Genomic DNA, 18,423 nt, shown 5'->3' on the forward strand with positions numbered 1-18,423 from the left:
CATTGGTTATAATTCTTCTTTACAACTTGATTATTGGGAAAATAAGTTTAATGTAAAGGTATATGTAGAACCTATACCAGATTATATGCCATCTTGGGTGGAGGCAGGTGGGGAGAGGAAGGGGGAGAAAATTTGGAACTCAAAAACTTGTGGAACTGAGAGGTGTAAACTAAAAAAAAAAACCATTAATTAATTAAAAAAAAAGAAGAAAAAGTTTGGGGGAATCAGTAAAAAGTTGTCATTTACCTGGCCAATGACTGACATTTGTTTAGGCACACTTAGCCTAGAGGAAAGAAAGCTGGGTTTGGAATCCTGAAAGTCAAAATTTGGGTTACTCTCCGACACCTGGCAGCTGTCTGACATTGGGCAAGATGCTTAACCTTTCTGAAACTCAGTTTCTTTTTTCATGAAATAAGACATTATGGAAATATTTGCAATAACTACTTCACAAGGCTGCTGTGAGAAAAATGCTTTCTAAAACTTAAAGTGCAATGGTAGTAATTTTTATAAATCAATGATAGATCCAAGAAAAGAACTGTGTTGAATCCTCCTTTAAAATTTTTGCTTTTAAATGAACACAAATAATTTTATACATTATACTTTCATGTATGCAATATAATTAAAATGTTATCTATCCTATTTTGAATATTTACATTTTCCTAAGGGTGAAAACTGAAAATATCCAACATCCTTAACTCCAATGATTTTTAAACTATATGCCACATTCCAAGTTACCGTACTAGCACTGCTTTCAAGTCCAAACATAATTTCTTCTTAAAATAATATGCAATTTAGGCACATGTACAGAAACAGATTTTTTTATCAACTAAAAATTTTGCCCATATCTATTTAAAAAGTTGCTTCACACCAAGCATTCAAATAAGACACCGTGATCACGAGCAAGAGCAAAAGAGACAAGGTGAAAGACCAAATACATTAAGACTGTAATAGCCAAAAGAATAAAAAAAACAGTAACAGAAGCAGGGATGAGGTCAGACAACCAAGTTGACTAAAATCAGTAGTGAGCAAGATCATCAAAAGAGAAATAAACTTAGGGAACAGTAACTACTGGCGATGTGCTAGAAAAGAATCAACAATATTAAGATCAGAACAGAAGCTCACAATAATTACAAACCTTTATTAATCTGTTTTCTCCCTGATGGTAAGATACAGAATGCCATCTACTGGAGAAAACAAGGCAAGCCATTCACTACAACAATGACTTTTGAACAAGTATCAATGTATTTACCTGAGGTTGAAGCAAAACAACCAGGGATGTGGGGTGACCAGATTGTGCTATAAATGACACCTTCATGGCCTCTAAAAGTACATAGTGACTTTCCAACAGCTGGATCCCACTACAAATAAATGAATAAATTCATATCTGAATGATATATTTAGATAAAGAATTTCACATACAGTGTGTATCTATATATGTGTGTATTATACACACACACGTAAAATGCAAAGTTTAAAAGTCTTAACATAAAGCTAATTATGTGCCTCCCCTTCCCAAAGCATTTATATAGCACTTTAGGATTTGCAAAGCACTTAAATATCACCTTACTGCATCACCATGACAATCCTGGGAGGTAGGTGCTATTATCCCGACTTTACAGATGAGGAAACTGAGACAGGTAGTGGCTAAGTGATTTGCCCAAGTACAGAGAACCCAAAAAGCAATATTTAGTTTGAATAGACTACCAATGGAATATTGGGGGATGAGGCAGTTAGGTGGCACAGTAGACAGAGCACTAGGCTTGAGTTCAAATTTGATGTCAGCAATTTACTAGCTATATGATCCTGGGCAAGGAAGTCATTTAGCCTCTGCTTGTCTCAGTTTTCTCATATGTAAAATTGGGATAATAATATTGCCTATTTCCCAGGATTGCTGCAAGGATCAAATGATAATATTGGTAAAGAACTTTGCAAACCTTAAACTGTTATATAAGTAAACGCTACTTCTTATAAGTAAATATAAATATTATGCACACACACATATAAGTAAAAACTACTACTCCTACTCCTACTCTTACTCCTACTACTACAATGATGTCAAACCCCACAGAACTAATTTGGCCAAAAGAAGCCAGGACAGAATACCCTTTCATCCTTTATTTGCAGGGTTAGGGCATTATGGGTTTAGAATACATATATTCTGCCACACTTGGTTGATGTGGCTAGTTTTGCTGAACTGGTTTCTCTTTTCCTTTCTCTTTTTTCTTTTATTCTTTGTTAAAAGGGATAACTTTTGAGGGAAATGATCTGTTTGTCCTGAATACTTTAACTTACCAGTTTGGCTGTTTGATCCCATGAGCCAGACACCACGAGCTGCTCACCTCTGGTTTGGCTCCAATCAACACTATAAACCTAAAAATATTTTAAGACTTTCAATATACTATGACATTAATATCTTAGTGGTATTAAATTACAAGAATCACATCTTATTTTTTTAGAATAAAAATAGGGTATCTTAGAAATTACACATTAGAATCTAAGAAACAGAAAGTCACATGGTCAATCATTCAACTTATTGTACCTAAACCATCATGGAAAATGAGAATCTACTCTACTTTAACATATTTCTACAGTATATTCTAAAATCTCCTTCACTAAAAAAAATTACACTTTTTTATACTACCAATATATCACTGTTTGCAGCACCCCAAAGAAATGTCAAGGCAGATTAGAAAGTTAGTCATTTCAAAAAGCATGCTTAGTTAATGTTTATCAGATGGTATTAAAATTAAATTAATATCCATATCTGGCCTTTCTTAGAGGATACTTATAGGAATGGGTATGAGCTTTCCAATCTCATGGTAAACAGCTTAGTTATCCTGTACTGCTTTTCTCTTCTATTTTATCTACTGCTTTTAGTCCCCTGGTCAGTTAACATGAGAAAATCACTGGAAATCTCATTTTCTACTATACATTGTATAGATCAATACTATATGCTGAATTTCACAAAACATTTAAATATCTATATAAATATATATTTATGTAAATATCACCTAGGCATACTTACTGAATTTAATAATGATGCAAGTAAATGTAATTAGCCAGCAGGTCACTTTTTGCGACTTTCACATGCCAGTATGATTTTTGTTACTAAGAAGATATGTATTGCTAAAGTTCTGGTTATAATAAATGTAAATACTATACATGCTATACATATGCTATACATAAAACATCTATGTCTAGATGCTTAAACACTTAACATAATTAATCTTTATACACTTATAAGGTAGGAAGAAAAGGGTATTTTTTTTTCCTTTTGAAGATAAATGCTTCCTTTCAGGTCCCACCTTGATACCTCATCATGATGTGGAGTAAGTCAGGGGTCTCAAAAGCTTAGAACAAGAGCAGCAAAATGAGTAGGCCATATAATGACTATCTGTTGACTGGCAGCCTGGTTAAACTCAGAAAAGCTGAGCATCAGTGTCTGGTTGCAGGTTAATGAATTTTTCAATTCTAGTCACTTTCAAAGACCATTAAATAAGTCAAAGAAGGGCTATAGTTTGCATTGGTAAAGATCTGACAAAAAAACAGAACCTTTAAGTACTGAAATGACCTAACGTACAGCTGCAAGATAACTTCCAAAGAGAATCATCTCCCTGAGGCATATGCTGTCAAATACAATCAATGTGTTGGTTTCATTCCTTTAACCATACTCATTATTGCAAAAGAGATTTCTATTGGGGCAGGAGAGGTACTAAGAAATGGCAGAAAAATCTTTAAAATTATGTCAATAAAACAGAGAAGAAATCATATTGTCAAGGTCCATACAATTCCAGGCTGATTAAGCAGTTTGTCTTCTCCTTTAAAAATTACAATGTGACTCCAGCAGATCAGAGCAAAGAGGTATGGCAGAGAAAACCACACTGTTGCAGTTTTCTTTTTGAACCCTGCTAAAATTAATGCATATTATAACTTTAAAAAATTAGTTTTGTCTGTCAAGCAACCAAAAAGATGAGCACTGGAGACACTGCTGGTGAAATAAAAAGCTCTTTATTGAAAAACAAGGAAAGGAACAAATAACTGTCAAATCAATCATTACTTGAGTACCTACTATTTGCAAGGTGGATGCTCACTGATGCAGATTGTTGAACCTAAGCTGGACTGTGGCAAACCTTCTGGTGCTGAGTTTGCAAAAATAAAGGGAAAATACTACTTTTAGCTCTGTTAATGTTTAGTGTCAAGAAAAGTAACTTCAGGAACTATAAGGAAGTACTGTATTGGTTTCCCAAATAAAATAATGACTTACGATGAAAAAACAAATGAAAAGGAGGAAGGATGTACACTGAAAAAAAAAAATACATCTACTCTGGAGGCAGAAAACCTGGTTAGATTCTGGCCTTCCTACATGTAGGACCTTGGGAAAGTCAGTTTAATCTCACTGGTCAAAGTTTCCTCATGTATAAAATAAAGAGATTTGACTAAATAACCTCTATGAAGTTCCTTCCAGGTCTAGATCTAGTAGGACCCCATAACTTTGGTAGGTGTTATGAGAGATGAAAAAGTGTAAGACAGTCCCTATCTTTAAAAAGCTCAGATTCTATTCAGCAAGCCATAAATATGAAAAGATAATTAACAATAAAAGGCAATACACGCTAAGTGCTAAATGAATAGTACAAACAAGTACTAAAGAACAGCTTCCTTTGGGCTAGGGTGGTCTAAACAGAGGACTATGGACTTAGAGCGGGAAGAGCCTTTAGAAGTCATCAAGTCTAATCCCCTCATTTTATAGGTGAGGAAAGTGAAGTTCATAGAGCTTCTGTCATTTGCCCAGGAGCATACAGCTAACAAGTGTCTGAGGTGACATTTGCATTAGTAAAGGAAGTCAACTTATTGGAAATTTCCTATCCAGTGAAATCGTACACACAAAAACATACATACACACCTATGTCATATTCATATGTATGAATACATATACTACAAAAACTCCAAATACATATATATGTTCTATTCACATGTATGAATACATATACTACACACACATATACACATACAGAAAAGGTAACATCATTTGTTGCCCTGATGTTTCAGTGTTTTCTCTCAAATGCTTTAAATAGTTGTAAATAATTGTGCCAATCTCAAATATAATTCAGTGACTTCAAAGATTTCAGATTAGAATTCCTAGTCTACTAATGGTTTGTCAGAAAAGTCTTCAGATGAATGAGGCCATTAGTTACTCCATAATTTAGCATCTTATGAAACTAAAGATGTTTTTCATACTTCAATGCAATCTGATACTTTATGAAGTAAAATAATTGAAAAAAGCTAAGGATTTACTTTCAAAATCCTTTCCAAGCATAAATAAATTGATAGTTCATATCTCTTACCATTGTGTTTGGTATCTGGAATTAAAAAAAAACCCCTGGAAAGTGTTTTAATTTAATGGGTCTTAATTGAAATGGGCAAACCTTAAAAAAATTCAAAATGAACTCATTGGCAATTAGCTTTGATAATAAAATGTGTGCTTACAAGCTAAAATTCTGAGAAAATTCTCATAAAATAACACCAATTACTGTTCAATGATTTATTTTTGCATATGAACAATACACCTCTCTTATTGCCACTTAAAACCACTTCAGAAGACGTGAATTCATTGGAAAGTTATAAACATATTTTCCATCTCATCCTCTGTATGTACCTTTACCTGAGAGCTTCCTATGAGTGACTACTGATACTAGTAACTACTTGTAGGAGATACTAACTGATGTCTCCTTTCTTTTTGTTTGCTTGTTTTCACATTAGTCATGTTGTAAAGAAGAACCAGAACCAATGGGAGGAACCATGAGACAGAAGAAACAAAACAAAACAACAACAACAAAAGAGAGCAAATAGTATACTTCCATCTGCATTCAGACTCCAAAGTTCTTTCTCTGGATGTCAATAGCATTTTCTGTGATAAGTCTTTTGGAGTTGTCTTAGATCACTGCATTACTGAGAAGAGCTAAGTCTATCAAAGTCAGTCATCACACAATGTGGCTGTTACTATGTACAATATTCTTCTCACTTCACTCAGCATCAGTTCATATAAGTCTTTCCAGGTTTTTCTGAAATCCACCTGCTCATCATTTCTTATAAAACAACAGTATTCCATTACATTCATATATAACTTGTTCAGCCATTCCCCAATTGACGGGCATCCTTTCAGTTTCTAATCCTCGGCCACCACAAAAAGAGCTGCTATCAATATTTTTGTACATGTGGGTCCTTTTCCCATTTTTATGATCTCTTTAGGACACAGAGCTAGAAGTAGTATCTCTCTGGAATGGTTGGATCAGTTCACAACTCCACTAACAATGCATTAGTGTCTCAGTTTTCCCACATCCCTTCCAATATTTATCATTTTCCTTTTCTGTCATATTAGTCAATTTGATAGGTGTGTGAGGTGATACCTCAGAGTTGCTTCAATTTGCATTTCTCTAAAAAAGTGATTTAGAGCATTTTTTCATATGACTATAGATAGCTTTAATTTCTTCATCTGAAAACTGCCTGTTCATATCCTTTGACCATTTATCAATTGGCCAATGACTTGTATTCTTATAAATTCAACTTAGTTCTCTATATATTTTAGAAATGAGGCCTTTATCAGAGACACTGGCAGTAAAAATTGTTTCCCAACTTTGTTTCCCTTCTATTATTGGTTGCATTGGCTTTGTTTGTGCAAAAACTTTTCAATTTAATGTAATCAAAATCATTCATTTTGCATTTCATAATGTTCTCTATCTCTTGTTTGGTCACAAATTCTTCCCTTCTCCATGAATCTGACAGGTAAACTATTCCTTGTTCTCCTAATTTGCTTAGAGTATCAGCCTTTATATCTAAATTGTGTGCCCATTTTGTGATGTCTTTTTCTTTGAGACCTTGCTCCGTAGACAAAAAAAGAGTAGAGGTAGAGGCTTTCTTAGAGTATTACGAGACAACTGGAAGTATGGTGGATAGAGTCAGGAAGACCTAAGTTCAAATGTGACCTCAGACACTTATTCTCTGAGTTATCCTGGGAATGATATTGTTTAAGGATTTTTGGGATCTTAAATTCTGGTCACTAAATTAGATTTTCTTATTAAATTTACTATGAAAAACAAGTAACAATTACATGAAAGGAACTGACTCATATTTTGCATAAAGATTTTGTACAAAAAGCTAAGAATTGAAACTCTTTAATTTACTAAGAAATTGTCATAAATAGCATCTTCATCATCGATGAAATTTTTTAAATGGTTAACCATATTAATTTCTTAACTAGTAAGTTTCTTTGGGTGGTAAAGAATAATCAAAAACCAAATGTAAATTACCTAACTAGATCTTAACTTAAATCAACTAAAACATACTTCTCAATTTTCTAGGGACAGAGGCTAGCCCTTGAAAAAAAGCCTAAACATATACACAATTTAATAAGGAAAACGTAAGAAGTCTTCTTTACTATCCTCCTAAATCTTTTAGGATTGTCTCAACTTCAGCCTGTGAATTTCATGTGAATTTCAGCATGAAGAAGGGGAATGCTGAGTTGGTTCTGCCATCTCTTCTTAGCACCAGAAATCTAACGCAATGTAGACGCTGTCTGTTCCGCTCCCTGGATGAAGCTCCCTCCACATCAAGCACTCATCACATGTTATCTTATCTGATCCTTATAACAACCCTATAAGGTAGGTACTATAATTACATTGGCATGATTAGGCAGAGAGCAATGTGAAGGATGGGTTGGGAAAAATTAGAGGCAAGGAAGACAAAATAGGCTACTAGTTACCACTGGTTGTCCCTCATGCCTAGGGCTCTCTCACTTCTCCTGGCTTCCCTCAAGTCTCAGCTAAAGCTGAAGACCCACCTTCTACAAGAAGCCTTTCCCAGACATCTTTAATATCAGTACCTTTTCCTCTGAAACTACCCCCAAGACTAGTCCCCACCCTAGGGTAGGAAATCCAAATTGCAAAGAATTCAGCTGGCTAATATTAAGTGTTTACTACCTGCCTGGCACTGTGCTAAACAACAAGCAAAACAAAGAAAGGCAAAAACAGTCCCTACGTTCCAACAAAGAAGACAACGTGTAAATAGTTTGTTTTATACAGAGTAAATTGAAGAAAGAGAAGTCTCTAGCAGCTGGGGACAAGGAGTATGGGGAAGCATTGGACTGAGAGAAGTTTCTTGCACAATACCATAGTTGAGCTTTGTCTTGAAGGAAGCTAGGGATGCTAAAAAGGTGGAGATAAGAAACAAGTACATTTTAGACATGAGAGAGAGGCAGTGGAGTGTAAAAGAATAACAGGAGATATACAAGAACAGCAAGAAAACCAGCTGCACTAGACAAATCTAGGGTACTGTAGCAAGATTCAAAGGGTATGTTCAACTCACATATAAGTCGAACTCATACTTTGAGAAAAGCACTGAGTTAATTCCAATGAAAAGAATTTTATACTTTTTCTCTTTTCCCTCCTCTCATCCTTCTACTATCAAAATCTAAAAGTGTGCAAAGCAGGAAAATTCTCTCCAACATCTTGTTCTGGTTTGTCAAGTTTAACCAAACAATAAATTAAAATTAAAGAAATTCTGATGACTAATGAGATTAAGCATAGATAGGCCCTAAGTAGAATTTCTGTCATCAAAAAACTACAAGTTCAAAAAAACAAGAGTTCTAAAAGAGATAAGCTTGGTACAAAAAGAAAAGGAATTTAAGTACAAAGAAATACAGAGTTGTTCCAAATGAGTACAGATGTTTTATTTATGTTGTTGTTTTTAAGACTAGGTCTCCCTATATAGCCCTGGCTAAAACTTCAGGGACTCCTTTTGGGCCTGATACCACTCTGATCTTCAGGGGAATGATCTAATCTATTTCCATTGTGGGCCAGCATGACCCTCTGGATGAAACCTGGTAGGCCCCAATCTCAAGGGTTCACCATATTAATGCTGATCTGATCAGCTTAGCTCACAGTGGCTTAAAAATCTGTTAGGTTTAAGAGTTCAAATCACACAATTCTATAAATTACAGCATATGTTATATAAAATCAGAGAAAAAGGATACTTATCTAAACTATGACTAAATGAATAATAAATATTCAAGAGGTAATATATATGAATATTAAAACATTTATTGAAATTAGTAAAACATATTGAAAAAGGTAACTGAAATAATACTGAACTTATTTCACTCTTCTTAGGTTTTACTTCAATTGGTATTAATTTAACTACTACTTTACTTTTGAGTCATACACAGGGTTTTTTGTCTTGGAGCAACCAACTGAAGAATCACTTACAAGCATATACCAAAATGCTTGGCACAGTGCTGGATACATAAAAATTCTCGTTAATATAAGAAGTTCACTAAGAAAGGGCATTATATGATGAGCAAGATGCTCTCAGAAAAACCTGGAAAGACTAGCATGGGCTGATGCAAATGACACGTACTATATACAAAGTAACAGCAATATTTTAAGTCGATCAGGTGTGAATGACTTAGCTATTCTCAGCCATACAGCGATTCAAGACAACTCCAAAGGACTTTTGATGAAAAATGCTATCCTTCCCCAGAGAAAGAACTGATGGTGTCTGAATACAGACTGAAACATACTTTTTTTAACTTTATTTTTCTTGAGTTTTTTTTTTGTCTATGTTTTCTTTCACAACGTAACTATTATGGATTTTTTTTTAAAAAGAACAGTATACAGATAAATTTGTGTCTTTTTAAAAATCTGAGTCTATAATTTCATCTATGCTAGAAATCGCCAGTGTGGAAACTCTTTTCACTGATCCATATGACAACAATATGAATTGTAGAAACAATTCACATAAAATTGCGTGGGGCACTAAGTGATTCACTGACAGTTACAAAGTCAGTATGTATCTGGTCTTTCTTACTCTGACCTCCCTAAATTCAACTTATTTAATTAAAGTACATGTAAAATAAATACATCAAAGTCATTAAAAATATAATGTTAAGCCAGAAAAGATGGGGTTTGCCCACCTGCTTTTACATCAAATATTTGAATTTCAAACATAAGCTTCAGTACTACTTAAACAACTAATGCATTAAGTCTCAGCCTAAAAACAAACAGGAAACATTTTATATTTGTACATTCTATTAATGTTTCTGTTTTCTGTCTACTTAGGTGGACACAAATGTGGCAGAATAGAAAAAGCAATGGACTTTAGCACCACGAGAGAAACAGCACAGAGCAGTCATTAAAGTCTGAGTTAGAGTCAGAGAACTTGGGTTTGAATCCCAGGGTCAGTTATTTATTATATGGATAATGGAGATCAAGTCACTTATTATCTCTAAATATTCATTTCCTCATAAGTAAAATGAAGATGATGATGCTTCCATTACATATGGAACAGGTAGGGTTGTTGTAAGAACAACAAAATAAATGTAAAAAGGTTAATTATTACTATTACTATAAAGCCACTGTGAACATCACAATAATAGTCATCTCAAATTAAATCAGAGACATGATATTGTGGAAAGAGCCCTGTACTAAGAATCAAAAGACCTGGTGTTTGTATCAGCTACGTGACCTTGAGCAAATTACAACCTCCAACCTCAATTTCAGGGTGGGAGACAGGGCAAGCTATCCCTCCCTTACTCCTCTTGGAAAGGATTGAAACAGCCCTGACAGGATCCAAAACTGGAAGGGAAGAAAGCACCACGGGTGGGGTTGCTTCTTTTGAAACATCCACTGAATTATCCTTATGCTCAGTGGTTAATGAAGGAACTGCCTTGTCATCTTTAAGGGCTAAGGGTTTTAGTGCTGAGCCAGGTACATGTGGTTCAGCTGAAGCAAAAAAAATTTTTTTTTAAATCAGCTTTGCTCCCAGAGACAGGAGATGGAACTTGTGTGCAGAACAGCTCTCCTAGGACAAAACCAGGTCTATGCCACTTGCATGAGTCCGGAGCAGAAGGTCCCCTCAGTAAAGAAAGAAGAGGTTGCAGTGGCTCAGCTTCTCAGGCCCATCAGTGGTTCTTATCTCTTATGTGGATGGAAAAGAATTTACTAGGCAGTCCTGCTATGAGCAACACTTGATACCAAGGGCTGGGCATACAATTAGAAAATCAATACAGTCTCAGCTCTCCAGGAGCTCACACTGTAATGGAAGAAACAACACACAGAGGAGATTTCAATATCCTTCTGAAAACACTGAGGTTTTGTTTTTGACATCACTGCCATTTCACTTCCAATTCCTCCTCTTCCCCAACAAAATCCTTACACACTGGGAGGGATGGACACAGCGGGTAGGGGATGACTAAGTAAAACAATCCAATTATAGCCATTATGTTTGAGAGCCTACAGTATACAGAAAACTTCTCTGTCCCCCACCTCTCTACCAAAAGGTGAAAAATTAATTTTATTATCAGTTCTCTAGATTGTCTACAGTCTGAAAGAGGGCCTGCTCTGGAATCAAGAGAACTTAAGTTCAACCCCAACTCTGACATTTACTAAGGACATAAGATTGGGCAAATTACTTCCTCTTCCTTCAGCCTCTTGATTCCTCTTCTGTAAAATGGACAACATGGCCTCTGAGGTCCCTTTTACTTCTAGATCTATGATTCTAATGTTATTTGCATTTTCACAACCATGATGTCCTACTGAATATGGATTCTAGAAGATAAATTATTAAGCTGACTCAAAGTTATGACCTCTTTCTACCTAAAAAACTAGTATTTCAGATCCTAAACGTATTTAAATAATAATTTATTATGATACTATAAACCAGAATAATAATAGTTAAGTTACACCTACTGGGCAAGTCACAACTTCTCAATGCCCCAGGCAACTAGAATTTCCTCATCCAAGAATTTCTTATATCAGTGAAATCAAAAGTCTAGTCCTTACAGTTATTATGTATCAACAGTAATCATTTTTTTCATAAAAGATGCAAAAAAACCTTGAGGTGCACAAATTTGTTATGTTCAAAATTTATCAAGGCATTTCTAAAAAGACTAAATTAGTATTACTATTTAACTGGCTGTCATTTTGCATTTCTAAATTATTTTTGACTGTCAACTACCAATATAGACCTATCAACTTCTATCATAGTCAAAAGACATAATAAGCAATGAATTAATTTTTAAGTAAGATTTTAGTTAATTCGAATTTCTTAGCTAAAAGAGTAATATCAATTTTTTTTGAGGGGGGAAGGCAGGTCAATTGGGGTTAAGTGACTTGCCCAAGGTCACACAGCTAGTACATGTGTCAAGTGTCTGAGGCCGGATTTGAACTCAGGTCCTCCTGGCTCCAAGGCCAGTGCTCTACTCACTGCGCCATCTAGCTGCCCCCGTAATATCAAATTTTATTCAAAATACAGCTATGATTACAAATTTAAGCATCATTTGTCTAATTTTGGAGAGGCAGAAAAATTAATTTCCTTATTCAGTTATTTAACTCTTTTATAAGCAGAACCAGGAAAATTATACAGAATGACTACAAAAATGCAAACTGAAGGGAAATAAAAAGACACTGAATGCTATAGAAATATCCTGACTAAGAAGCTTGACCCTAGAGAAGACCTGAGAAAATTTATCTCCCTCCCTTCTTTGCCAGGATAGACAACTATGGCTATGGAATACCACATATGCTGTCGGACCCTATTGGTATGCTGGTTAGTTTTGTTAAACTACTTTTGTTCCCTATTACTTTTTTCATTCATTGCTACACGGGGGATGGCTCTCTAGAGAGGGGAAAAGGATATATTTGGACATGAAGATGATAGCATAGTGTCTGACAAACAGTAAGCACTTAATAAATGTTTACTGCATTGTATATAAAAACAAAAGATAGCAATAAGATGTTTTTAAAAGGGTATCAGAGGTGACAGTCAAATTCTTTAAAACTGAATATTTTGAGAGGTGGTTTGTGAGTTGATAAGTCTTAGCATTTATGACAATATGACAATAAAGAATTTGTTAAATTCTATTTTTAAATTGTAACACACAAATGAGAAATTTAGGAATAAAAATTGCTACATGCCTCAGTTTTATCTAATGGCCTAAAAAATGACAACTAATTTTCGATTGCAAAATCCTGAAGTAAGCCAACAAAGGCAGAGAAAAAGAAATTTTTTAGAAGTGGTGTGGAGAAAGCCCATAAGATCTTTACTTCTTAAACTGCTAAAGAAAATCATTACATGATGCTCAAGAAACATCATGGTCCATAAAGACAATGGAAAAAAAATGTAATAGGACAATATGTGCTGCTCATTGGGATGTTCAAGTTTACAAACCATGCAAAATGGGCACATGTACATAGAGGCAGTACCCTTCTTCTGAATTTCTATATGTCACCTATCTTCTTACTTTTTAAAAATAGTAAGTGGCTCATTTGTCAGAAATTCTGCCTTAGAAATAAAAGAATTCCTCCTAATGGCAACAGGGAATAAGCACAGGCTACAATTTGCCTCTCAATGCCTTTTCCAGAAAATATTGTGGCAAAATGCAAATTAAAACAACTCTGAGGTACTACTTCACACCTATTAGACTGGCTAATATGACAGAAAAGTAAAATGATAAATGTTGGAGAGGATGTGGGAAAATTTTTGCACTGCTGGTGGATTTGTGAACTAATCCAACCATTCTGGAGAAGAATTTGGAACCATGCCCAAAGCGATATAAAACTGTGCATACCCTTTGATCCAGCAATACTACTACTAGGTCTGTATCCCAAAGAGATTTTTTTTAAAAAGGGGGAAAGGCCCTATTTGTATAAAAATATTTACAGCAGCTCTCTTTGTGGTGGCAAGAATTGGAAATCGAGGAGCTACCCATCAATTATAATATTGCCCCCTGAGAATATTTTCCATTTTCAAAGATCCTGCATATGGTCATCTGCCTTAACTGAAAAGTAGCTTGTCCAAAGTCTAAGCAACAAGAACAAGAAGAGCCCAGCCAAAGGTCCTTTCTTACCTCCTGTGTGTGCTCTTTAAACACCTGCAAAGGGCCGGCGGCTTCTGCAGTATCCCAGAGCTGCAGAGACCCATCTCCACTGCATGTGATTAGTACATGTTCATTATTCTCACTCCACGTCACATCAAACAGGCCATCATTCCAGTCAAAACTACACCAAGGTAACCAAGACAACCATTTTTTAGTAACAATAAAGGTTATTGAAATAACACCTTCAGAATGCTACACTTTACTCAATTCTTTCTGGGACATAGGAAGAGCAAATATTTAATATTGCTCATTTAGACCAATAGTTTTAACTTCCCCACCAAGCTTATTTTTAACAATGGTAAGTATTTATTAGCTGATTCAATGTTTTTCTCTTCTCTATCCTTGACTTTCCTGACTGAAGTACTTTTTTGTTAATGAAAAAATCTCTAGAGAAAAAAAAAGTAAAACTACCTAAAACAATTCACAAACCAGATAACTGGCTCCTGAATAACCAAAAGTTGACAATACTAAAAACAACAAGAGAAATGGATCAGGATTAGTGCATATTTTACATAAAATTTCTTATGTCTTTGACTTTAAAAATTATAAATAAATGATTGCTAAGACTAGTTTTGAAAGAAGCATGGCATATCAAAATTCAAAAGCAAAAAGAAGTTACACATCACACCACTTTGTGAAATATTTTCTATATATCGCCAAATAAAACTATTTTATTAAACAAATGATTCAAAACAAACTTAATTCTGAACCCAAACTGCGTTCAACAGGCAGTGATAAAAACATTAAATGTTAGTTTAATAATTGTAGAGCTATATTACCTTCTAAAGCGTCCGATCCCAGCTTCGTTTTGTTGTAGTACAATGAGTGTTCCACAGCCTAAAAGACAGAAGGGATGGGAAAAGGAGCAATCAAGGTTATGTTTAACACTAATACTACAGCCAAGGTGAGTTAGTTATACCATGAAACTATCAGGTTTAACAAGGTTGCATGTAATGAAGTACAATTCATTTTTTTATCCCCCCCTTCCTTTGGAATCCCTATTCAATCAAAATTTGCCATTTAAAAGAGAATATTCCCATTAAATAAATATTTTTAAACTTTTTAGCACAGTTACTGGTATGGTATATAGTAAGCACATAATAAAAGCTTCACTTATTTTGTTATCTTTAAAATGTGAGGGGGTTTTCTATGTGTTTAATAGTGCTCTCAATTAACAAAAATCTATTTTCTTCCTTTGCTCCCCCCAAAAAGGAAGAATGCTGTTGTAATAACTATGAATAGCTAAGCAAAACAAAGTCCCCGATTGGCCAAGTCCAAAAATATGTCTCCATCGGCAGCCTAAGTCTATCCCCTCTCTATAAAACGTGAGTTTTTTAGACAAATTTCAGCCTATGAAATGGATGACCAGATTGTGAGCTTCTTGAGGGCAGGCATTGTCTTTTGCCTCTTTTCGTATTCCCAGGTCTTAGCATAGTGCTTAACAGTAAGTACTTAATAAGTGTTTATTAACTGATTAATTAAAAAATGAATACATAAACAGTGATGCTATGCAATGCCAGACTAGCTTCATATTGGTCAATAGTAATTATTGTACTTTTGAAAATGAAAAAGTAAATCCTTTCAAATATAAAGCTTCCTCTTAATTTCAAGGTATACAGCATTCTTTGCCATAGGAGAAATTCTACTGAGGGAAAAAAAGCATCCTGCAAAGAAGCTTGTTCTGCAGGTTCTGGGCTAAGCCAGCTAGTTCACCTGGTTAAAAGATGTTATCAATAAGACTAAAGTCTTATAGTCGTGGCAGGACACAAACTTGTTGAGGGCAAGGATGGTTTCAATTTCGTCCTCATATCCTCAGTGCCGAGTTTGGGCATCTTGCACAAAATGAGCTCTTGGTGCTGATAAGAATGACTATTCATTCTCCTGTGGCCGGCCACAAACTAGAACTTAAATTCCCAGACAACTACCCCACAAATCTGTGAGGTTGCCCATAAGTGGAGCAAAGGCAAAAGAACAGAAAGACCTTTGCAGATCCATCACCACTTCTGATAAACAAAGACACACACCAGTTGCTGGGGGGTCAGTAGTATTATGTTCATGCAAGAGAAGCAGCATTTCATTCTAAATAGCATGTAAGAAACAGGAGGTTTGAGCACTAGGAAGGATCAATTTTCTTGGTTCAACTTCTTTTAGAATATATTGATGAGGCCTAACAAATAATAGGCAAATTACTTTAGTTCTTTTTTCTCCTGTTCAAAAGAAGCATCACTTCTTCAACCACCAGGCACACTGGGGAGTACAAGAGAAGGGTCTTCCTGAAAGTTTATGAAAAGATAAAATAATTGCCCCGAAGTCCATAAGTATTCAGGTGGGCTAGAAAAATAAAATTATATTTATTTGTATGGTAGGTAGATGGAAGACCTGAGTTCAAATTTCACCTCAAGCACTTACTAGCTTGAGACCCTGGACAAGTCACTTAACCTGTCTGCCTCAGATTCCTCTTCTGTACAACAGGATAATAATATCACCTATCTCCCAGGGTTGTTTTGAGGATCAAATAAGATAATAAATTTAATAATCGTAGAGTTACATTACCTTCTAAAGCTTGGCACACAGTGCTTTATAAAGTTAGCTATTATGACTTTTCAAAGCACATACATTGTACATACATTATTTAACTTGGTGCTTACAACTCTTGAGTTGACAGAGCAGACTATCATGCCCATTTTTCTGAAGCCCAGAGGGATAAAGGTGGCTTGCCCAAATTTTAATTTAGTTAGGTGAAGAGCCAAGATCAAAATCAAAACTTTAATTCAATATTTATTAAATATCTACCATGTATAAGGCATGATTCCAAGCGCCAAAAGAAACATAAAAATGATTAAGTAATTTAAAATCTAATGGGGGGTAGGAGAGAATCTAAGGGGTGTTACACAAGTAACTGGAATTCAAAATGAAATTCTAAACATATTAGAAAAACACAAAGCACTCTGAGAATTCAGAGGACAGGTGGAAGCCTTCCAGATTGGGGGCGGAGGGGAGGGGGGGACATGCGCAGAAAGCTCAGGGCCATAGAATCCGCAGCCTGTTAAGAGAACAGTAAACCGTGCAATTTGTCAAAGAGGGTTGAGGCTGTGGGAGGGGTGGGAAGTGAGGAAGGGACTCCAAGAGGCTCAGAAGATTATTTGGAATTGTGAAACTTGCTGAATTCCAAGAAGGATGGCGTTTTGTTCACTCGGAAGCCCCTACAAGAATACAGCTGCATGTCAAAATCACATGTGGATTAGAGGGCATTACAGTACAAGTAGGGAGACCAGAGGCAGGGACGTAGATCAAATGCCGTAGCATCAGGGTGGGGGCCAGAATGAGGATGGGGACAGCAGGACACAAAGAATCCACGGGAAATATAGCCCAGAATTAGAATTTAAGCAAGGTGGTGATTGATGGGCGAAGGTGAAGAGGGAGGGAATAAGATAAGATCGCAAGATTTAAGGCTTTAGGATCACAGTGGTGCAATTAACTGGGGTGGGTAGGCTTGGCGGAGAAAAATGAATCCCGGTTATGTCACGATAAAACTAATTATGCACATTTACATAGCCAGGTTTAAAGCGCCGTCCTCACAATAATTAGTAGAGGCAGTATAAGAATTATGCCCATTTTACATTTGAAGAACTTGAACCTCCAGGAGGTCAAGTGACCAGCCCAGGGTCACATAGCTAGACTTAGGGACACAAGGCTTCTTGGACTCCGCCCCCCAGAGGCGCACCAAGACGGACAGCCCGCGGAAGGTCCCCATTCGAGCCACGCCGCCCCGCCCCGCCCCGCCCCCCGCCGCGATCGGTCCCTCGAGCGCCCCCCAGTGGACAGTGGGGATGGGCGGGGCCTCACCCGCGATCCCGTAGTGCTGGGAGGCGGCGCACGCCAGGCGCCCGGGCAGGTAGGGGGAGAACTCCACGGCGTAACCATGGCGACCCGGGGTCCGCAGCGTCTGCGCGCCCCCGCCGTGCACCGCGCTCATCCCCCACCCAGCCACCCTCTCGCACCCCGCCCCCTTTCCGTCCTCCCCCTTTCCTGAGGCAGCCGCGGCGGCGCCAGCCCCAGTTCCGGGAGAAAGGCGGAAGCGGTCCCGGTTGACAGGACCTCGCGGGAGAGCTTCTGGAAGTAAGAGAGCGGAAATGAGCGTGTTTCGAGGCCTCCAGTCTGGGCTCGGATTGGTCCGGAGAGAGAAGAGTACGGAAGCCTCTGGTGACCATGTTAGCCAGAGGCGGCGCGCTCTGCGCTTCAGTCCCCAACTTGTCCTTAAAGGAGCCGCGTGTTATTTATGAGAGCAGTTTGGGATTGTTGGAATTACTTCTTTTTGGTTGCATTTATATTAAGTCAGCAAACATTTGTTAAGCACGTACTATGTTCCAGGTACATAATACATATATTGTACGGATTATGTTATCTATGATACAGTACATACATGTATACATACGCACACATACACATACGCCCAGCCAAGAGAGACGGAAAATTTTTAGAATAGTTTCCTCCTT

The 18,423-nt window shown here is 36.6% G+C and overlaps 1 protein-coding gene across 1 annotated transcript in view; it reads right to left on the reverse strand.

The window, feature by feature from the left end:
* The window catches only part of PEX7 (peroxisomal biogenesis factor 7), an 86,347-nt gene extending 68,352 nt beyond the window's left edge, over positions 1–17,995 (reverse strand). The window contains exons 1-5 of the mRNA XM_036765805.1: positions 17,774–17,995; positions 14,707–14,764; positions 13,898–14,048; positions 2,293–2,370; positions 1,250–1,358 (exon numbers count right to left, since the gene is read on the reverse strand). Of these exons, the coding sequence (XP_036621700.1) occupies positions 1,250–1,358; positions 2,293–2,370; positions 13,898–14,048; positions 14,707–14,764; positions 17,774–17,903 (526 nt within the window). The 5' untranslated portion in view covers positions 17,904–17,995. The remainder of the gene's footprint in view (positions 1–1,249; positions 1,359–2,292; positions 2,371–13,897; positions 14,049–14,706; positions 14,765–17,773) is intronic.
* Positions 17,996–18,423: the final 428 nt, after the last annotated feature.

This window comes from Trichosurus vulpecula, chromosome 7, assembly GCF_011100635.1.
Source record: "Trichosurus vulpecula isolate mTriVul1 chromosome 7, mTriVul1.pri, whole genome shotgun sequence".
NCBI lineage: Eukaryota > Metazoa > Chordata > Mammalia > Diprotodontia > Phalangeridae > Trichosurus > Trichosurus vulpecula.